Source organism: Crocodylus siamensis, chromosome 4 (assembly GCF_052110815.1).
Source record: "Crocodylus siamensis isolate JL-2025a chromosome 4, ASM5211081v1, whole genome shotgun sequence".
In the NCBI taxonomy this organism is placed as follows: domain Eukaryota; kingdom Metazoa; phylum Chordata; order Crocodylia; family Crocodylidae; genus Crocodylus; species Crocodylus siamensis.
This window is the reverse complement of record NC_143398.1, coordinates 131,590,166-131,613,511: the sequence shown is the minus strand read 5'-3', so window position 1 is coordinate 131,613,511 and position 23,346 is coordinate 131,590,166. Positions and strand designations below refer to the sequence as shown.

Sequence of the window (23,346 nt, the reverse complement as noted above, 5' to 3'; positions counted from 1 at the left end):
TTAATTGTGGAGGAACGTGAATTTGGGGGTATTTTACAGAGTAACTTTGGGATTTTTTTATCAGGGATTTTTCAGCTTTCCAAGAGGGAACACCAGAATTCCTGCTAGGGAAGCAAGCGGCAAGACCCAGGCAGAGTAGCCTGCTTAGACCTGGCACCTTGGACCCAGCTGGAAGTGGCTGACCTCCTGGCCATTTGGGGCCAGGAGGACATGCTCAGGCAGTTCAAAGCAGGCCACCACACTGGTAACATCTTCCAGGTGATGGCTGCTCAGATGGCTTGGCTGGGGGCACATGTGGCAGTAGTGCCAACCCTGCAGCCACCCTGCAGTCACAGCACACTGGCAGCTGTCCCAGAGAAGCAGATGCCTCTACTGGCTGTGCAGTCCCCATCTGGGTCTGGCAGGTGCACAGCAGGTCACAGCTAGGAAGTAGCCTCCACTGCCTGACTGCTGCAGTGGGTAAAGTGTGCAGGGAACACTCAGGGCTGCTTCAGCAGTCCAGCTGGCACAAGGGGTAGTGTCCCCAGGTACCAATTGGCTGGGCCCCAGAAGCTCCTGAGAGTGAGTAGCCCTGAGCTACTTGACAGGGCAGCTTTTTGTACTGATAGGGCCAGGACAGGGTATCTTTTAATACAACTGGGGACAGCACAGGTTCTGGCCCCAGGCTGTAGCTCCGTCTGGCTGCAGATCCAGGAGGAGTGAGGCAGGGTTATTCTGCCCTAAGTGGCACAATTGGCCTCACATCAAAGTGTATGTCTGGGCACATGTACTGAGGCAAAAAGCCCTGGCTTAAATTTGTACCGCTTCTATTTGAGCTGCTGCAAGCGCACATGCTTGCATGTGCAGACGCACCCCATGAGCCTGTTCATGGGCCCAAGTTAACTAAATGCACAAGTGTTTTCTGGTTAGTAGTCCAAAAAAGCAAACTGCAAAAGAACAGTAAATCTGCAGTAGTAAAACTTCAAAACTCCAGCAATTGTGACTGCTTCTGGGAGGACTAGTTAATATCTGATTTTTTTTAAAAAGCCTGTACCGTAGTGTATGAAATTTGTGTGCTATCCCATTCCCCAAGCTTTTCCTATCCTCAAAATGTCTATATCTAGGTAATTTCAGGGGGCCATGCATTTTGACTGGCTCATGAAATTCCCTTACTCCAAACTATGATTTTGCAATTCTGCACATTATTTTATAAGACATTATTCTGGAACCTACCCTAGAAGTTCTACCTTGTGGAGAAAAGACAACTTTCAGGAAGTGACAAACTTTTTGACAGAAAATTGGAATTTTGAACATTATTCACTTGCTTTCAAATGGCTAAAGCAAGCAATATTTGAAACAAAGGAAGGAAATCCTTTCCTTCTGTTATTAATATTTTGCTTATATCTGGACTAGACTGCATAGCTATGCCTGCAGATTGATTAAAATATAAACAAATGCTGAAGTTGAGGTTTCAGAATTGAGGTATGAACCCAAACCTTCCCAAATATAAGGCTATCCACATTCACTGCTTACACTGAGCTTTTAGTCATTTTTAATTGATGTTGTTGGCTTGGACTTAACTCTCCTTATACCAATATAAACATGAATTAATGCCTGATTAAAGTGAATGCTCTCTACCTCCCCTTAGCTAGCCACTATCATTAATCTCTAAAAATTACCACGTGGTTCCTCAGGTATTAAGTCAACATTTCATGCTGATAAACAATTGTATAACTCATAACTGTACACATACTGTCACACTTTAGTGTGGTTACAGTTACAGTGAACTATATTGGAAATCGCACCAAAATACAGCACTCAGGATTTTCTTGTGATAACGATCAAGGGAATGTACCCAACAAGGAAAGATTAGATGGGAGAAGATGCCAAAATGTGGTATGTGGATCTGTTTTGTTTTTGTTTGTTTTTTACTGCTGTCATAAAGGAAATAATTCTCCATTTAGTTACAGATGTAGCATTTAACCTGCCAAGGCCGAAAAGTGCCATACAGCCTATCAGAAAGCATAATAAATGCACAAACTGAGGCATGCTACAAGTAACAGCAGAAAAAAATGCTTGACAATTCATAGATTTCATAGACATTAGGGCTGGAAGGGACCCTGGAAGATCATCGAGTCAGAGACAGGAAGTCAGCTGGGGTCACAGGATCCCAGAATGATAAATGTCAATTGACTCTTAAAGGAACCCAGAGTAGGTGCTTGCACCACCTCTGGCGGCAGTCAGAGGGGTTTGGACAGTAAAAAAGTTCTTCCTTATGTCCAGCCTGAAACGGTCTTGGAGAAGTTTGTGACCGTATGACCTTGTCATCCCATGGGGCGCTCTGGTGAACAGGCGTTCCCCCAGATAATGATGTACACCCCTTATATACTTTCAGGCAGCCACCAGGTCCTCCCTGAGCCTGCGCTTTTCCAGGCTGAAGAGTCCTGTAACTGTCAGCCTCTCATCATAAGGCCTGTTTTCCTGCCCTCTGATCATGCACTTGGGTCTCCTCTAGACTCTCCCACATCCTTTTAAAATGGTTGAGCCCAAAATTGGATGCAGTACTCCAGCTGTGGCCTCATCCAGGCTGAGTACAGCAGGAGGATGACATCATGGGAGTTGCTACAGATGCATCTATGGGGATGCAAGCCAGAGTTTTGCTTGCTTTGCTGGCTGTGACATCACATTGGTGGCTCATATTCAGCTTGTGGTCAGTCATGACCCCCAAGTCCATCTCTTCTCCCTTGTCCAGGTAATATGTCACCTAGTCATAGAAGAAGATGAGATTGGTCAGGCAAGAACAACCTGTGTTGGCTATCCCTCAAGAAGTTGCCTTCAGCCAGTTTGTCAAGAATGGTCTCTTTGATGATTTTCTCCAAAATCTTCCCGGGGATGGAGGTCAGGCTGATGGGCCTGTAGTTCCCTGGAACTACTTTCCTCCCTTTCTTGAAGATAGGCACCACATTGGCCTTCTTCCAATCCTTGGGCACTTCACCTGAGCGCCACAAGTTCTCAAAGATCTGTGCCAGTAGCTAAGCTATGATGCTTGCCAGCTCCTTAAGTACCCTGGGGTGTAAGCTGTCTGGGCCAACTGACTTGAATGTGTCCAACTTCTCAGGGTGTTCCTTCACATGGTCATCATTGATGTAGGGTAATAGTTCTCTCTCGCCTTGGCCATCTCATACCATACTGGGCAGAGCTGTTCCTTGGGGCTGGTGAAAAACTGATGCAAAATACCTGTTGAGCAGGTTGGCTTTTTCCTAGGTGTCAGTTGTCATTTGATCCATATGGTTTTGCAGGTGTCCAACATTACCCTTTCTTTTCCTCCGGCTCCCCATATATCTAAAAAAGGACATTTTATTGTCTTTGTTATGTGTAGCCAGTTGGAGTTCAGTCACAGCCTTAGCTTTCCTGGTTCACTCCCTACAGGTCTGGGAACAGTGCAGAGTACTCCTCCTTTGGGGCGGATCTAGCCTTCCATCCATTATAGGTCCGTTTTTTTAGATGGAGGAGGTCCACTAGTTCCCTGTAGAGCCAAGGGGGCTGCTGTGCCCTTTTGCTGCCTTGCATCCGAGATGGGATAGACATTGCTTGTGTTTTCAGGATCATTCCCTTGAGGAGCAACCACTCTTCCTGAACTCCCCCTCACTTCGGGTTGTGGTCCTTTAGGGCCTCTCTAACAAGCCTACTGAGGTTGTTAAAGTCAGCTTTCCTGAAGTTGAGGACTTCTACTTTGCTAACTGACTTGCCTGCTTTATGGTGGATGGTGAAGATGGTCACTGCGTCCAACATGCATTTCTGTAAAATAATTAGTTTTCCAGAACCTCAGCTTCATGATTCAGCAGTTCTATTGGCAACAAATTACAGTAACAATTTTAAAAGTAGGTTAACAACAGGTCTGAAGGAGAGGCTGGTAAATCTAGGGCAAAAAGAGTGGGAAGTCCCTTGAAGTTATAGCAATAACATAAAACAGTAATTATAGTTTGACTTTATATAGTACTTTTAATGAAGAGTATTTCAAAGCATTTTACAAACACTGAACCTTATAGGATCCTGTTGAGGCAGATTTGAATATGCTTATTTCATAAGCTGGAAAAGATTTGTCTTTGATACAATAGCAGGTCAATGGATACTGTTCTGGAGAGCATGTTCTTGCTGTAAGTCCTTGACTGTAACAAGGTAGAATTGAGGCATGTGTATAGATCAACCAATGTACATGGTCTCTCTATATATATGACTACTGAAACCAAAACTTTCAAAACCAGCCTTCAATTTTGGGTGCCCAATTTGAGACCTTGTGTCTTCTGAAAATTAGATCTGCCATGTCTCAAGTTAAGCACCCGAAAATGGACACCAGCAAGTTTACTGTCCATTTCAATAATTTTTTGGGCAGGTGACAAACTTACCATTCTCATCCAATGACATTTTAGCTGTTAGTGAAGCCAGGATTTTACTTTCAGTTAATCTAATCTACAGATTGGCTGAAATATTGAAAATTGTCTTAAAATCTGAAGGCCCAAATCCAGATGTGTTCTGGACTGGATTTTCAGAGATGCTAGGCACTTTCATGTCCCATCTATATATGTACTATATAGTGTTTGTATATGTGTAGGACTGCTTTTATTCATATAATTTAGGAAGCAGGGCCCACACCAAGATAAAACTTCCTTGAAGAGAGAGATTAGCAGCTTTTCTATGGCCATTGCAAAAAATGCAATATCCCTGCTCTACTGTAGGCCCAAAGCCAGCCAGAACCAATCCAAAAAACGTAAAACACTGGCAGAAGAATGGCCATATCCAATGCATCTGAGGATATGTCAAACCAAGCCCATATCTTCTAGTATTGTTACCAAAGAGTTTTGCTCTGGCAAATATCTTTGTAAAAACATCACCTCCTTGATCAGATGACCTCTTTCTTTTGTTTATTCAATCACATCTGTTGACTCCAGTAGAATAAAAGTAAGTTTTTACTATCATCAACCCCACAGAAATAACACAGTTGATCTGAACTCTTTTCAGACTTGTCCACCAGCAAGACAACTATGAACTAAATTCTGGTTGTGTGGCCACCTGTGGATTCCCAAAATCTCCATTTACATCAATGCAACCCAGCTACATGCAATTGGGTTTCACCTCTGTAATTTTGAAGACATCAAAGTTGCAAGGATATAGCTAAAGGCAGCATATGCCTGTATAACTTTTATTTGGTGTAATGTTGCATGAGCCAAGAGTACACCTTAATATTCAGATCCCGGGCTGGGTTTGGAGTGATGGAACTTAAACCCCAGCCTTCTACTTCTAGACTGAGCATAATAATTTGGGGCAAATAGACATGGAAACACACAATGCTATTTCATCAGAGGCTGATTTTCCAAGTAAAGCAGCACTTGTTAAACATTAATTTTAGGTAGCTCCTGGAGCTCTTAACCCCTAGATGGTCCACACATCAATACCTGAAACTAATGTTAAGAACACTTTAGGCAGCTTAAAGTTCCACCACTCCAGGGCAGGTTTATCTTTGATTTGTGTTACCCAGCTCATGTTCCATTAATGTATAGCCAACTCCCCACAGATGAGCCACCTAAGTCCTCCAGCATCACAGGAGGCAGTGTCCCTTCCCCAGCCCTCCTGTTCTACATGGAAAAACTTTCCACCCCTTGAACTCTGCTACTCAGGTGGCATTTCTGGCACCAAGCCAACTCCCCTTCCCATCCCTGAGGGGGGACCTTCCCACCCCCAGGCATGCAAACCTGTGCAAACAGCCTGCAGTTAGCCAAGTCACAGAAGTGGGGTCTAGTCGGGGTGGAGGGGGGGACAAGATAGAGGGGTGGATCAAGTCCCTGTGAGCTGGGGCTTCCTTCTCAGGGCATGGGCAGTAGCTCTCTCAAAAGCACCTTCCCTCACCAGTCCCACCTTCCAGCCACCCTGGGAAGCAAAACCAGTACCCCTCACAACCCAATCCTAAATCCCAATTTATTAAAACATAAGACCTTAAATTTACTTACTCTTTATTTCTTTTTAAATTCTTAATTTTTTTACTTCCTTTTATTTAATCCTTCAGTGGCTGACTTACTTCATTTCACCATCCCCATCTCCTTTCCACCTTCCATTTCATTACCTCCACTCCCACTAATACTTTGCCTCTCAGCTTCAGGTTTGCACCCTGTCTAACCATCTTTCACCCCCCACCCCCATACAGCATGGATAGAAACCTATCCTTTAGTATCAGTTCACACCTGTTGGGCCCCTGCTGCTTGGCAGACCTCTAGTGGAAAGTCACAGCTGTGCAGGTGGGAAACAATAAGAAAAAGTTTTTAGCTTCAAGGTGGTACTGCTCCAAACTTTAGCTAGCACTAGCACCAATCAACATTTGAGCAGCTCAAAGTACAATGTGTAACAAGGCCCCTTCTGCCTTATCTGAAGTGACTCTCCTTTGTGAAACCCCTGCAATCAATTTGGATCCATCATGCAGAATATAGTAGCTGAATAATTAATTTAAGTAGCTAGAAATTCACACTTGGCACTGCAAACAGCTTTCGAATAATGCTGCTAATATCAATAAGTGTAATGCTTTGGAACACTGTGTGATTGACCATTACCAATGTATGTAACATTTTTACTATCAACACTTGTATGAGATACATGGGCCAGACATAGAGATTAGCATCAAATCTTAGAATCATAGAAAATTAGGGTTGGGAGGGACCTCTGGAGGCCATCTAGTCCAACCCCCTGCTTAAAGCAGGACCATCCCCAGCTAGATCATCCCAGCCAAAGTTTGTCTAGCTGAGTCTTGAAAACCTCCAAGGATGAAGATTCCATAACCTCTCTGGATAACCTGGTCCAGTGTTTTACTACCTTCCTAGTGAGAAAATTCTTCCCAATATCTAACCTAAACTTCCCTTGCTGCAACTTGAGACTGTTGCTTCTTGTTCTTTCATCTGCTACCACTGTGAACAGCCTAGCTCCATCTTCTTTTGAACCTCTCTTCAGGTAGTTGAAGACTGCTATTAAATCTCCACTCAGTCTTCTCTTCTCCAAACTCAGCATCTCCTCATAAAGCATATGCCCCATCCCCCTCACCATTTTTGTTGTCCTCCACTGGACTCTCTTCAGGTGTGCACATTCTTTCCATAGTGGGGAACCCAAAACTGAACACAGTACTCCAGATATGGCTTCACTAGTGCTGAATAGAAGTGAATAGTCACTTCCCTTGACCTGCTGGCAACACACCTACCAATGCAGCCCAATATGCCATTAGCCTTCTTTGCAAAAAGGACACACTGTTGGCACACATTCAACTTATTGTCCACAATAACCCCAAGTCCTTCTCTGCAGAGCTGCCACCCAGCCAGTCAGCCCCCAGCCCATACTGGTGGATGGGATTGTTCCATCCTAAGTGCAGGACTTCGTACTTGTCCTTGTTGAACCTCATGCAATTTCATTTGGTCCAGTCCTCCAATTTGTACCTGCCACACAGGGAACTCAGTATTTCAAAGTGATCACAAAAATCTACTAAAATGCACATGCACTAGCTTCCCTGTACAATGCACAAAACACATTTTTTCTCCTTATGAGTCTTTATTGCAACATGATCTAAACCTTCCAGTACCATCTGTCATATCATAGAGATAAAGATCCAACGCTTTATGGCAGAAAATGGTTGTGTTGCTCCACGGTGTTGAAAAGTACCTGAACCAAATATTCAGGTTTCTTCCCTTTGATCTAGATATCTAAATCCTTCTGTGATGTTAATAGATTCATGGAGTCTGTGGCCAATTACCATTATAATAACTGGCTGACCAATTGCATGACACGGACAAGAGAAACTCACCTAGTAATTTCTGCATCAAGCTTCTGTATGAGCTCTGGCATGTTTTTTAGGGAGACACCCAAATCTTGAATTAAAGACTTACAAAACAAAATCTTTACATGTTTTTGTAGAGGTGGGTCAGAACCAAACTTTGGATTAGAACACGCCACTGGCCATGCTATGCTATTAGAGGAGTTGGGATTTGAACATTTATGTTTCAAATTTTGGGAGTGCTCTGACTCGGATCTCAATTTTATATTTCTTGTCTGTCTCTTAAAATGAAATGTGGCACAACAGGTTCTGTATTCACAATAATTCGCCATCCTCCTAAAATTCACTTTGGTAAACCATATACATAGACTATGAACAAATATAATGAACCAGCATCATAGGAAGATGTTTGAAATTCAGTACTTCCATTCTACAGGAAATTCCAATGCATTTCATTCTGTTTTGTTTATAATCTATTCTGTGTTATTGAAATAGTCATAGCAAAGCACTTTGATGCTTTTGGAACCTAGTGTTTCAATACTTTTTTATTTATATTTCAACAAAATCAATACACATCCATGCATTGTTTTGATTTAATAGAATCACCATTTTCCAGGAAAACATAAAAAAGCCATCATGCTGAATGAGTGCATAAGACGGTGCAGAAAATGTCACAGAATTAAGCTGCCTCCTCTCTTATACACGTAGGTGGAAGACTGCTTTAGTTTTTGTGTGCTTGTACCACACCACATCTTCCTGTTTGGGAAGTCGCACCTACTTTGTTGAGATAGCTGTCATTCTGAAAAGGTAGATTCCTGTCTTGTTGCTCTTAGGCTAGAAACAGAGGTCCTATTTGGAGAGTGTTCCAATGTGCTGCAATATGTCATGGCACAGCCCGTCTACTTCACTGATGTCTACAGATGTCACCGGGGCTGTCATCCTGCAGGGTCATTGCTCTGCCCCTGTTGGGACATTAGGGGCCTGATCATGCAGGAAAAGGGCTCCAGGTGCCATGCCCCAACTTGGGTGTGTATCTACAAGTGGTGGAAACCCCCTTTATAGATATACCCCCCCTGTTGGGACGTGAGCCAGTCCACCAACCCAGCAAGACAGATGTAACAGGGCCCAGTGCCTTTTTCATTGCTGTGCCTTGTGTCAAGGCATGGGATACAAGTGAAACAGGGGACTCTGAGTTCCCCTCCACTCACATGAATCCCCTGCAGAGGGATTTCCCTGGTGTACACAGTCTGCAAGCATGGTGAAACTTTTTTAGAGTTCCCCCCTCTGCACTTGCAGATATACACTGGGGGAATCCCTCCGCAACCCAACAGGGGCAGGGTGGAATATCTGCAAGTTGGGGGTTTCCAACTTGCATATGTGGATTTTGTTTTGAGGTAAGGTACCTGAGGCCCTTTCCCCACAAGATCAGGCCCTTGAAGCTGGGGGAGTTTCTGCCTAGGTCTGCTGGCGAGTGGGGGCAGCCACAGTCTGCTCACACTTTTCTACCACAATGTTAACAGGCTTCAGCCACATAAAAGCAGCACAAATTATTACTAGGTTTGTTGCCACTACAGAATTTAAGTACAACAAAGGGCTACGATGTATGTTCGCTTGGCTTTTATGCACCATAAACATTTTTATGGTGGCACAAAGTCAACATCTGTTTTCAGCTTCAGTCCAGTGCCTAGAAGAAATTTCACTGGGAGTCCTGGATACACCAATGTAAGAGAGGGGGTGCAAGAGAGCAACTTTCCTGAAACATGAACTCACAGAGGAAGAAACCATAATGTTTTTTCCAAAACTCCAAACTTCATGTGTTGGGGTAGAACAGTGGATCTGGCTATCATAGTAGGTTAGAGGGTTTTTCAGGTGGGATGAAGTTTAAACTAGGCATAATGCCAGCAGGCACAACTTAGAAGTCAGTATACCTCATGCCTTTCTACAGTGTAGCTCTGCAGTTAGGCAGCATAATTTAATCTGAAAGGTTTCCAGGACAACAAGTTTAACATTTCTAGCTATCAATTTTAGAAATGGAAAAATCTCCCCCAAAAGTGTCTAAGTTATTTGGGAACTTAAGTTCAATTTACAAAAGTGATTTATTCAATTAAGAGCCTAAGACTTAATGGGAAACTTTTAAAATGGCCCTTAAGCTCCAAAATCACTTACAGCAATATTGAAACCTATTCTTTAAAATGCTATTTATAAAATAAAACTTCTGAAAAATAAGGTGGTATATGAATCTGAAAATTGATGCGTGTGATCTTCATAATGAATTGTAACTCTAGATGTATACTTCTGAACATGTATTGAAGAATGAGAATTATAAATGTTTTCAGTAAGAATGCCTCATGTTAATCATCCCTCACATGTGTTCCAAGGCTTTTGCTAGGTCTAAAAATATTATTATTCTTATAAATTTCCATTAGTCACTCATTATTTCAAGTGTGGGCAAAAATATTGGTAGAAAAAAATATTTTCTAAAGTGGTCTAAAATAGTTTGAAAATTGTGATGAGTGAACTGGCTTTGGCAATGTAAATACCTATAGCTTGAAACTAAGCACATTTCTAAATGAATCTGAATGAATCACACCTCCTCAGTTCCTGGTTTGATCTGGTATGGGAAACAGAAGTGCCAAATGCCCATGAGAGAGGCTATTCATGTGGTATTCTGGTCCAGATTTAACTAAGCATTACTGGAAATCCTGCAAGATTTCCAACCCCAATTGCCAGACCAATGAGGTTGGGAAAAGTCTTTATAATTATAGGAACCAAATTTCCAAACCTTTGGCTGTTCATCCATTGCCTTTTCTGCCATTCTGTAATGTAGAACAAATAGAATGAATGGTCTCAGTTGGTTTCTAATGCCTCTTTCTGTCTTTCTTTAGAGCTCTGTCATCTGTGGTGGCTTTAGGAGCAAATATCATCTGCAACAAAATTCCAGGCTTGGCCCCTCGGCAACGAGCGATCTGCCAGAGCCGCCCTGATGCCATCATAGTGATTGGAGAAGGGGCACAGATGGGAATCAATGAATGCCAGTATCAGTTTCGGTATGGCAGATGGAACTGCTCAGCACTGGGAGAAAAAACAGTCTTTGGACAAGAGCTTCGAGTAGGTAAGAGATTCTCCAAAAAAATTCCAGCAATTGGGACAGTTTGCCTTTTAGCTTCCTCTTGCAGTATAGAATAGATTTATATCTATCAGGCATTTACATGCCATACAAACTAAAGAAACATGCTCTCCAGAATGCCATCAGCATTTATTTTTTCCTGCTGTTCTCTAATCTAATTTTGTAGCCAATGAAAAACATGTCCAGAGATAGCAAGGTTAAATCTTCTATTATTTGTACCATATTCTGCGTGAAAAAACACTTGAATAACTGTAAGAACAACTATGGCTTAGAGTCAATTTCATTTCTTGCAAAGGTAATGCTGTAACAAACTGGTACCAGTTAGGTCTACATCATTGCTGCTGAACTTCATGCTATGACCGTCAGAATTCCACTATAATGAGAAAAATTCAGTACCAAAACAGCCACAAGACAATCTTAATTAGCTTGTTAGTGTTATAATTCATATGACATACCGGTGATCTTTCACTACACAGTAATTATATTAATCCCTTCCCTATATTTACAATTTACAACTTAAAGACAGCACTATAAACTGCTTACCTCCAGTGGTAGATATTGGAAACATTCTGAAAGAAAATAACTTACGACCAATTCTTATAGGACAGTCATCAAATGATCACTTTCCACCTAATTTATGTCTGATGTTACTTGATAAGGTTTCTACAAAGTACCTGTCTATTAGGCCAACAAGAACTGTGTCTAACTGTCGCGGGGCACTCCCGCGCCCCGCTCCTAAGGAGATGCCCCCAGGAAGGGGAGAGGTGTAACAGGGCACCAGGGTGCCTGCTACTAGCAGGAGGAATAGGGCTGCTGAAGCACCCTGGAGCAACACAGATGGGGGTTGCTAGGGCAACCAGGCAGGTCATGTGGCCAGGAGGGGGCAGGGCCAGGCCCTTATAAACAGCTAGGCCCAAGCCTAGCTAGCAGTACTCTTCTGGATGCCACAGGAGCAGGAGCTCTGTGGCTGAGCTGAGCGGCCAAAGTTGGGGGTTGCAGCCTTATCCTACTGACTGGCTGCGATGATGCTAGGGACAAGGACACCCTGATAAGAGGTAGGGCTGAGGGCCCGAGAGGGGCTGAGAGTTGCATTACGAGCGGGTAGGCTCTTTGTTGGTTTTGTTACAGCCGTTCGGGCTTGGCTTGAGTTATGGTTAACCGGGGGAGCGAGGAGGCCTCAGCGGGGCTCCCCAGCAGTTTGGGGGCTCTGGGTGCCCAGTAGGGGCATAGTGCTGGGGGGGGCACAACTGTTTGTGCCAGAGTGGCATGGAGCACGGGGTTGGACCCCGGCCCGTAAGGATGGCACTTTGCCCAGTGGGGCAAAAGACCCAAGAAAGGGTCAAGGGGGCCAGGCATGGCTACGGCCACCTGAGCCCCAAGCGCGGGAGGCGCGCAGCGCCAAGAGCGCGGTACAGGCCCCAGAGAGGGCGAGGCCCCAAGAGAGGGCGCAGCGCGGAGAGCGCGGTACAGGCCCCAGAGAGGGCGAGGCCCGGAGAGAGGGCGCAGCGCGAAGAGCGCGGGGCGAGGCCCGGAGAGAGGGCGCAGCGCGAAGAGCGCGGGGCGAGGCCCGGAGAGAGGGCGCAGCGCGAAGAGCGCGGGGCGAGGCCCGGAGAGAGGGCGCAGCGCGAAGAGCGCGGGGCGAGGCCCGGAGAGAGGGCGCAGCGCGAAGAGCGCGGGGCGAGGCCCGGAGAGAGGGCGCAGCGCCGAGAGAGCGCGGTATACAGGCCCCAGAGAGGGCGAGGCCCAAGAGAGGGCGCGGCGCCGAGAGCGCGGTACAGGCCCGGAGAGGGCGCAGAACAGAAACGACCCAGGAAAGGGTCAAGGGGGCCAGGCACGGCTATGGCCACCTGAGCCCCAAACACGGGAAATCCGCAAGCGCGGGGGACGTGGCAGAGACCCCGAGTGGGGCCACAAGCGCAGAGGGCGCGGCGGAGACCCTGAGAGGGGTGAGAGGAGCTAGGGAGACCCAAGGGCGTCAGTAATAGGCTGGTGGGTGAGAGCCCGGCCCAGGGGCGCCAGGCAGGTGATGAGCCCAGGGTGCCAGAGGGAGAGCACCCAGAGGGGCAGGGGACCAGACAACGTCCCCCGGCACAGCTGCGAGGCTTGGGGCGTGCTAAAGGGGAGGTTTTGGAGGCACGCATTTGCCCATAAGGCTGGGGTGAGAGTACCCCCACTTTGGAACGGAGGGGATACCATCAAGGTGCCGTTAGGTGTAAGTAGGCAGCCTCCCATTCTGAACCTCAACAGCAAAGACGTGGCGGGCGAGTAGAGGGTGTCAGACCACCCTAATTGGCACGGCAAGGGGGCGCTCGCGAGCTCACGGCCGCTCGCGGAGCCATCCGTGACACTAACAAAACTCTAAAAATTGTACCACCAACAACTTCCTTTGAGGAACAGTGGGCACATCTACATGAAACGCTAACTACACAGTAGACTAACAATACTGCATAGTAGCACATCACAGCACAAACAGTGCTAATATGCTACCGTGCAGTATTATTAGGCTACTGCACAGTAGTGTCACTAAAAAGGTGTGCATCAGTGCTTCTACACAATAACACTGGTTACTGCACATTAATTTAGTACTTGATTACACAAGTACTAAATTTAATGCACAGTAACTATGGCACATTCATGAATATGTAGACATGCCCAGTATTATGTTCATATTTGGTCGATTCTGCTCCTATGCTTAATTTCAATGGTAGAGGTGAGTTACATGGGCTAATTAGAGTCAGACCTGACCTGCCACATGCAAGGAATGATTTCTGTGGAAGAGAAAAAAAGTGAATGCACTGCACATATGAGGAGTAAAGGGGTCATGCAGTACTTGGGCGTTCTCTAAATAGTCTATGAATAAGATTTTTTATCTGATGCTAGCTGGAAGCCAATGTCGGAAAGCTGAGGTGTGAATTAGACAAACCCTGATTTTAATATTGTTGGTGGATGTCTTATAGACACAATGGGCTGATGCCTAAACTGATGTAAATCAGTACAATTCCACCAATATCAGTGAAGGTGTCTTTTACCAGCTGAGGATCTAGCTTAGCCTGCTTTGGCTCTTCTACTCTGCACCAAAATACAAAGCTGCTGAGGAAAACTAAAAGGAAGCATCTAGGGGAAAATTTACAGAACATTTTGGAACCTCAAAAAAGATTTGGTTTTGGATGAAGGATGGTAAGAGGTCAGGAGCTGTTCTTTTGAGGACTTATTAATCTTTTCCAAATATCTTACCATTCAGGCAGTATTTCCTTCTACGTTTGTATTCAGATATTTCTTAATTCATCTAGAGAAATAATTTCTTTCTTAGTTCCCATTACTACTATAAGAATTTTTCTGGGAAACGGAAATAAGGAAAGATGAATAAGTCCTCAAGAGAAAAAAGATATGTTATAATTTTATGGGCTATAGAAACACAGCTTTGATTCTATTATTGGCATACAAAAAGGAGGAACCACAGGGGAAAGCAGTTTGCATTGTTTCAACTGCTGTACACAGGGAATAATTTAAAGTTTGAGTTTTACCCATGCCAACAATTGAATCAGAACTGCTATAAAGACACCTACCAAACTTCCTTCCTGCTACCTCGAAGAAAAAAGGACTCTCCCCTCTCAAAATGAATGAGAGATTGGGGAGACACTGGCATCAGTGTTATCTGGAGTGTCAGTGAGCGAGGACCACCTGCAGGTGCCCCCAGCAATGACACCAGCAGTGGGGGGTGGTTAGTGGTAAGCAGGTACCACCCACAGCCCCTGCCAGCCACATCGGCAGCAAGGCAGGGGAGTGGGCAGCAACCGCCCATAGAAGCCAGTGGTGGCTTCAGCAGTGGCCAGTCTCAGGGCAGATGCATGCAGCCAATCTCAGGGGGGATTTTTTAAGGTTCAGAAGAAATATGATGCTGTCTCATTGACCTGTAGACTAGGTACAGAAGTTATACGTAAACTGGTTTAAGGGATCAGAAACTGGTTTAAACCTGTAACAGAATAGAAGTTCAGTGCACATAAACCAGTTTCAAAATAGCTGAAACTGGTTTAAGATAAAACCTGGTTGAATGTAGTATCAGACTTAACTGATTTAGGTCAAACTGGTTTATGAATCTTCTGTCTCAGACCCCTTCCTGTTTCAAGTTAAATCAAGGTCCCCCAGAATCCCAGCATTTTGCAGTCCTGGGCTGGGCTGTGCTGTCCACTTCAGAGAGCAGGGCTGGTCCCTCCCCTGTGCTCCCTATACATGAGCAGGGGGCAGCCCCAAAGTGTTATAATTCCACCATGTCTGAAAAGACTCAATTAATTGACTCTGCTGGAGCATTGCAATTACCGTGCTCCAGCAGCCTTCTGCATCTCATGTATCAGCATCTCCACACTTCAGAAGTGCAGTGGGGACACTATCACTGCCTCACTGGCTAGCTCACTGGCACCCCCAGGCAAATCCCTGCTGGGGTCTGGGGTCAGGGAGGGGGGTTAAACTTCCCTTCCCCTGAGTACTTCCCTGCTTACTTAGTGCTGGCTGTGATTATGAACAACAAATCCCAGAGGCACCTAGAAGCAGGAGGAGGAAGTGATGAGCAAGCCTGCAGAGTCCTGCTATTGTGATTGTGAACAGAAAATCTCAGAGACCTATGGGGCAGCAGGAAGAGGAAGTGAACACATAGCCCATGCTGGCTGTGTCAGAGAGCTATACTCTAGCACCCTCTGGTTTCTGGCTTGAGCCACTGCAGGCATGTGGCTGCATTTCCTGAATCAAAAAGGGAATGTCTGCTCATTTGCTTATTGGTTCAATCTTTGCAACTTAGACTAACCTGAAAAGAGTGAATCAATTTAGCCTTGGACTGTTTGACTGCCTATTGTCCAGTGATGAATCATGATAAACTAAAGGTAACAAAGCCCTGTGCGGTTCCACACTTGAATTGCTTCTGTTTTGACCACCATAATATTTATTATTCCTGCTCATGTGCAGCTAGCCAGCAAGCAGGAATCTGGCAAAATCTAGGTGCCTAAGTAGACATAACCGACAGCAAGTCTTTTTGAGCATATTTAAGGTAGCTGACTAATGGGATTAAACTTTGTAAGGACTTATCAGAAATAAAACCAAAGTGGCAGGCTGACATGTATGTATGTCATTATAGTTTTGAACCAGGACAGCATCAGACCAAAAAAAAAAAAAACAAAACAGTACAAAGCATTCTCTTAAAACATGCATAAGGAAAAAGAAATATGTGAGAAGTTGTAATGCTTTCCATCTTCTTGTCCAGTAAGAAGCTGTAGGGTTCATACTTCTCTGATGTTTAATTTGGCATGTATTTGCCCAATTCTTTTGTTTTAAGTGAGTCAGGGTGACGTGATTAAGTCTTGGCAATCTGTTTAATCCTTCTTTAGAACTTAAAAAGTGGAGCATGGATATGTGAATTTTTGGGGGACTTGAATTAGGATATCAATGTTAAGAGTGCCACACAGGGGAAGACCTAAGGCATTTACAAGCCCAGGTGATGAAGTCCCAAGGTTTCTCAACTTGCTCTTCGGACATCTGCTCTGGGTAACCTGAGGCAAGTAGCGAGATGTTGGTTTGTACACATTTCCTGGAAATGAACATGTGCCAAGTATGCTAGATGCTATGCTTGAAGGAATTTGGGTGTGCTTTTGCTTTTTGGTCTTGATCCACCAAAGTTATTTGAGTAACAACTTAATATTATGCATATGAGCATCTTCAACTTCCATAGGATGACACAATTTAAAATATATATGTATGTGTGTATGTATATATGTATGTGTGTATGTATATATGTATGTATATGTGCTTAAGTGTTTTGGTGGACTGGGATGTCTGTCTTTAGTGTGTACTGGCATGTTCCTAGGAGCTGGACACCTTCACGTAACCCTGGCACATGGTGCTACCCACGTGCCACATCCAAGTGTTGGAATCCTGGAGTGCTCAGTAGCGTAAGCCTCACTTGGCTCTCCTAGGAGCTGAAATGGGGCTTTGTGGCAGGGAGGGCCCCTTTTACACTTACAAATACTTTGCAACAAACAATATAATTATTTACAAATATTTAATTATGTACAATTTAATTACATACAGAACAAGATATAACTAAAGTGGATAAAAATTTTAAATTGCTACCAAAATAACTCTGTATACAGGACACAAAAGGAGCACTGGTGGTACGGAGATAGTTACTTGGGTGCCTACAGAGTTCACAAACTGATAACCTCTCAGGTGTGGTATAGGTTAAAGGAGAAGTGTAAACAGCAATTAAATGTTGAAGCACTAATAAATAAATTGCTTAATATTTAGAACTTGAGCTACTGAATACTTATTTACAACTACTACTACTGACTTTTATGCACACTGAATTTACACACAATCCCCAGCTTTTCCCACTGTATCATGGCAGGTCTTTCATGGCTGAGGTCCTCCTAAATCGGCCCAGGCATCACCTCATTGCTGGCAACTGCTCCCACATCTGGGTCCCTGCAACACACAATGTATGTAGCCCATGGCCCCTGCACAGTGAGTCATGCAACTCGGGCTGCAGGCTAAAGCAGATACACTTCTCTCACAGGTGAACACATGAGCGCACTGGGTTGGGCTCCTGCAGCCCATGCCCTCCCTTCAGGTAACACACATACCACCGACTCCGGGGCTAGTTCCCTGAGTCTTGCCTCCCCTTGTCTGTGCAATGGGGATGTGCTGGGCTGGGCTTCTGCAGCTGTGCACCCCTCCTTTAAATTACACATACACATACTAACCAGGCTTGTTTCCCCACAAGGAGGAGATCAGGCTTAAGTCCTTGGGCTGTGAATGCGCCTCTGACCCATCTACATCTCACCGCAGCTCCAGCAGGTTCTGGGGGGGCGAGTCACTGTGGCCTGGCCTGCATAGACTTCTCCCTGCAGTGCGTCCCTTCTCTTCCTGAGTGGGGAAAAACTCCCCACATTTAAAGAGAGCCTCCCAGCCAATCCTAGAGCTGGGATTTTTGTGGGCTCTCCCTAACTGTCCCTCTCTGATTTCAAACCCCTGGCTAGGGTTTTTCCATCTTTACCTCTCTCAAGATGTCCCTGTGTGGGCCAGCTTCATTTTGCCTTGAGTACAGGGTCCCTGTCGGGATAAATTTCCTTTGCCCTAGTACAGTGTCTCTGAAGAGACAGGCCTTGTTGTGGGACACCCTCTGGTCAGGTAAGGAACCCTTCAATGTTAGTTACATCCACATGCACTTTTTTGAGCTTGACCAATACCATGTTGTGCAGACTGATAAGCATCCTCTTCTCTCTGGCTGGGTTAGGTGTTCATTTAACTGCTTGAGAATTTCCAGATGAGCATGAGCAAATGCCAATGAAGTGTCATAAAGCATAAGGAAATTGTAAAAATATTTTAACTATGAATTATATTTTCATTTTCACTGGAAAACTTCTTAAATTGGATTAATAACCATTTTGCTTAAGGAAGAACTTCCAGTATGGCTAGGGAAGCAATCCTCTGTTGTAAGGCAGAATGGTGTTTCTCAGCACTGGCCTTCAGAGTACAGGTGTAGGTCCTTAGTCCCTGACATGTTACCTCATGCTTTATGGCCCCATCACTGTGGGTTGTGGGATGAGGGAACCCGGGGCTGGAGCACAGGCTTCTACTACTGAGAAGCAGAGAGCAAGGACAGCTGTCTGAAGAGCATAATTATTTGATCCCCAGGTAGTTCCACTTAGCTTGTCAAGTAGATTGCTGCATGTCTGGATTTTGACAGCCAATTTCATCAGATAATAACAATAAACCAAAGACCTATCAAGAGAAATTCCATGATAGACTGGGTGTGGACTGTATACCAACAGGTGCTTGTTAAGTGAGACAGTCAGTTCCCAAGGCACAGAGGCACTAGGGAGGATGAAGAAACACAAAACTTGTGCTGAAGTCTCCAGCTGCAAGTACCAGCTACAGTAGTAATTGCCAGATCAGAATTCAATGCGTTCTCAAGGTCAGAAAAAGCCTGAGATTGAGTGCCCATGCAGAGGTCAACAGCAGATTAATAAAGAGTTTCAGGCAGATCACTGATGTGCAAATTAAAATGACTTAACTTTAACATAGGGGCTATTGAGTTGTGGTTTCAAGGAGACTCTTGAGTTGAGGTTTCCAGCAACTGGTCAAGCTGTTTATGTAGACTCTAAACAGTGGTTGTGCAAAGAGCTCCAGAATGTGAACAAACTAACCAAGTGTCATTCTAGGCCAGTGGTACTTAACCTTTTTTTTTCCCAGTGGGCTGGACAGGCTGTGTCCAATCCCAATGTGGGCCACATCTGGCTGGTGGACCCAGTCCAATGCTGGGGTGGGAATGGCAGGGCCTCATCCAGCCACACGGGGGGCAGGGGACAGCTGGGCCCTGGTCCAGCTGCACAGGGATAGGGGGCTTGCCTGAGCCCTGCTGGCGGTATGGGGAATGACCCAGTCCGTTTCCAGCCCAGGGAGGAGACATGACCCAGCCCTGTTGTGGTGCGGGGAAAGGAGGCATGGACTGGCTCTGAACCATCTGCACAGAGGGAAGGGGGCATGGCCCAGCCCCACTCTGGCTGTGCGGTGAGAGGAGGGGTAGGTGGGTTGTGGCCTGGCTTCCCCATGTTACATAAGTAGATGTCAGATTAAAGTTGTCAACTTTTCTATGAGCTATTTGGTCCATAGGAGAACATGGTTACAAATAAAATTCAGTTCACTTTATGATTAGAAGCCTGTCCATTTTGCTGAGATCTACATATTTAATTTACATATTTAAATCTAATGTACATATTTACATTTTACATGAGGAAGAGGTGTTGCAAGGATTGGATCAGATTGGGGCACCACGGCTGTGGGCAGCAGGGGACCCTGCAGGGGAGGGGGCTGGGCAGGTGGTGGCATGGAGGGACCCAGCTGGGGCTGCCTGGAAAGGACTCTGCTGCTTTCCCTAGGAGCAAGCAAGGGAGCCACTTCCATGCCCTCTGCCCCAGGCATTTCCTTGCCCGCATTCCCCTGTTCCCAGTTGCAGGTGGGGCTGGGGGTCCTGGTACCTGCTGTGCAGCCAGGACCTTGCCAGATGTGGCCATGGTGGTGGGAGCAGGATGGGGTGCATGGAGTCACCTACCTCCCTCCTGGGGCTGCTCCGCTGTGTCATGACCTGGCAGCCAACCCTTTGCTGCCCTGTACCAGACCACGGCTTAGTGGTTGGAAACCTCTGATTTAGGGCAACACATTCTTGTATGGCATGGTTCTTTACCTGGTGTAATAAAGCAATGAGGAAGGTCTTCCTCATGAAGGATTCTCATGTAAAACCAGGTAAGTTATTTTCAGTCATGAGGACTGAGATATTTAAGAAATTCTGACAGTGCAGTAGCAGTTTTCATAATCTTTAGCACTTTATCAGATTCACTCATTGGCTTCAGGGCAGTTTCAGCTAGACTTTTTTTTTTAAATGATATGTTGCAGTTTGACAGGTTCCTGGTGCTTTGTGCTATTGTCCAAGGGACCTTGCAACTTTAAGTTATTAAGCTGCAGCTGGTTTTGGGTGTGACTGAAAATCAGCTCTGACTTAGAAACTTCTGTGTCTCCAAGCAGGTGAATATAATTCCAACTTCTTTGGCTTGGTCTTGTAAAGTCTAGATTGGATGCTACTTCTTTCTTCTCCTTTCACAACTTGCATCTGACATCTCCAGCCTGTGTGCTTTTGCCTTCCACACCTCATCCTATGAAAGCTGATGCCCCAATCTCTCCCCACATCTTATGTTACTTCCTTCTCATGCAAATCAATACATGAATGAATCAGCTAATTATATATTGATTACTGTCTTTAAAACCAGGAAGACCTATTTATTTAATGCCTGTCACCTGATGATAGGTATCCAGCAGACCTATATTAAGTATAAAGGTTAACATACTCTGGCTCTTGTCAGATGAAAGAGAAACCCAGAACTAATGGGTGGTCCTAACTTCTTCAGTGGCACATGGGAAAAGGGCAGTTTTTCCTGTAACTAGGTCTAAACCACTGGAGAAAGAGGCAGTTTTCCCTGTAACTAGGTCTAAACCACTGGTTCCAAACTATAGTTAATGGATCACCGTGAATCCATGATGACATTATGGCAACTAGTCCCTAGCTGGTGCCTTGTACCATCTCTCCCTACCATCCATTCTCCTCTCCCCCTCCCCCCTATTTTTCAATGAGAGGTTTGATAAGGAGTCCAAGGTTTGATAATTGTCCAAGTTGACAGAGGTCCAATGGTCCAAAAAGTTTGGGAAACACTGGTGTATATTATACAAGATTGTATTCATCATTAATAAAGGAAGCAAATCACCACCTAAGAACAAATAATTAGCCAGAGCAGCTTCTACAGCATGGAGTCAGAATGAATGGCAATATGATTTACTATTGTCCTGTCAAAGAAGATTATCCAAGCTAATACTTTGTGTATTTGGCTGTTCCCTCTGAAACTATGTGTATTCTGGGGCTTATAACAGACTTCTCTTATCAGTGCTAAACCCAGGGCAAAAATGAGGCATGGAAGATGAAAGTGTCTGGAGAGGGTGTAGCTGACAAGACATCAAAATTAATCTGCAGATGACCCCTCGGCTAGGACCTTTCACAAGGAAAATGATTGGCTTTAAAATTGTTCATCTTAATGTATTTCCCATCTTGGAATATATTTTGAGGAAAACCTTTGAGATTTGAGGTGGTGGAAAGTAATTCAAATTATTGAGACAGCCACCTGACAGTTGTAAAGAATCAGCAAATTACAGGGCAAGAAACAAGGGAGTTCTGAAGGCTTTTGAGATCCATGACCTTTTGTGTGCATTTGTGAATTTCTGACATGTTGAAAGGATGCCTCTGAGGTGACATCAAGCTTTTCTGCAGCAAGGAGTTTATGAGAAAAATAACATCTGTAGAATCTCCCCACCTCCCTGCATTCACCCCTCCTTGGCTTCACCTTAAAAAAAAAAAAACTTTAACCCTGTTAAGGACTACAGAAATCAGTACATTTATTTTATTAACTCCAAATTGCTATATGAATCAAAATTAACCACTTGGAGAGAGATGGACACAAAACAGTGCTAAACATATTATATAAAAAGATGATCACAATTACAAAATGTAGGGCAAATGGATGGGGGAAAGATACTCTTATGAATCAAAGCCTCCCCCATTCAGTAAGGCACCCACACTTTCCCTGATCTTCCTCTTGTTGCTGACATGCTTGTAGAAACCCTTCTTGTTACCCTTCATGTCCCTTGCTAGCTGCAACTCCAAGTGGACTTTGGCCTTCCTGATTTCATGCCCGCATGCCCAAGCAATACTCTTATACTCCTCCCTAGCCATTTCCACTTCTTGGAAGCTTCTTTTTTGTGTTTTAGCTCACCGAAGAGTTTCCTGCTAAGCCAAGACTGATCTTCTGTCATACTTGCTAGTCTTCCAGCACAGCAGAATGGTTTGTTCCTGCATCCTCACTAAGGTTTCTTTAAAATAGAATCAGTTCTCCTGGACTTTTTTCTGCCTCAGACTGACCTCCTAAGGCATCCTACCCATGAGTTAGTACCCTGGGTGATTTGAAGTCTGTTTTTCTGAGGTCCACAGTCCTTAGTCTGCTGCTCTCCTTCCTTCCTTTCTTGATCATCTTGTGGTTGTGGCTGCTCAAGTTGCCATCCACTTTTACATCTCCCACCAATTCTTACCTGTTTGTGAGCAGCAGGTCAGGAAGCACACAGCTCCAAGTTGGCCTCTCCAGCACTTGCACCAGTAAGTTGTCCCCAAACTCTCCAAAAACTTCCTGGATTTCCTGAGCGCTGCTGTATTGTCCTCCCAGCAGATGTCAGGATTATCGAAGTCTCCCATGAGAACCAGGGCCTATGATTGGGACACTTCCATTAGCTATCTGAAGAAAGCTTCATCCACCTCATCCTCCTGGTCTGGTGGTCCATAGCAGACCCTCACCACAACATCATCCTTGTTGCTCTCCACTTTGATCCTAAGCCAGAGACTTTTAACAGGCCTAAATCCAGTTTTATATTGGAGCTTTGAGCAATCAGACATTGTTTTTTACCTAAAGAGCAGCTCGTCTTCCTCTCCCCTGCCTGCCCTTCCTGAGCAGTTTATACCCACTGATGACAGAGACTTGGTAGTATAGCTTACATGGCTGGAGCACTGTTTATTCCAATGACATCATAGTTCCATGACTATGAGGACATCCAGTTCTTCCTGTTTGTTTCCCAGGCTCTGTGCATTCATATGCAGACATCAGAGGTAATTGCCTACTTTCTCAGGAAGAATGAGAAGGCCTCGTCCGTTATCCCTTCCTGCTTGTACTTCCTAGCATTATGTGTGCGTTTTAATGTTAAAGGTAACTTGATGAACCATGAAAGAGTCCACGTAATTTTTCCTAATACAAGCATATGTCTACTTTTCTATTTTTCTTTTTGCCCCGACGCCATTTTTTCA

The 23,346-nt window shown here is 44.8% G+C and overlaps 1 protein-coding gene across 2 annotated transcripts in view; it reads left to right on the top strand.

Annotated features, from left to right (window-relative positions):
• Positions 1 to 23,346, top strand: part of WNT7B (Wnt family member 7B) — a 145,318-nt gene that overhangs the window by 65,446 nt on the left and 56,526 nt on the right. For both annotated transcript variants that reach the window (XM_090043806.1, XM_090043807.1), the window contains exon 2: positions 10,669 to 10,895. In XM_090043806.1, coding sequence (XP_089899932.1) covers positions 10,669 to 10,895 — 227 coding nt within the window. The remainder of the gene's footprint in view (positions 1 to 10,668; positions 10,896 to 23,346) is intronic.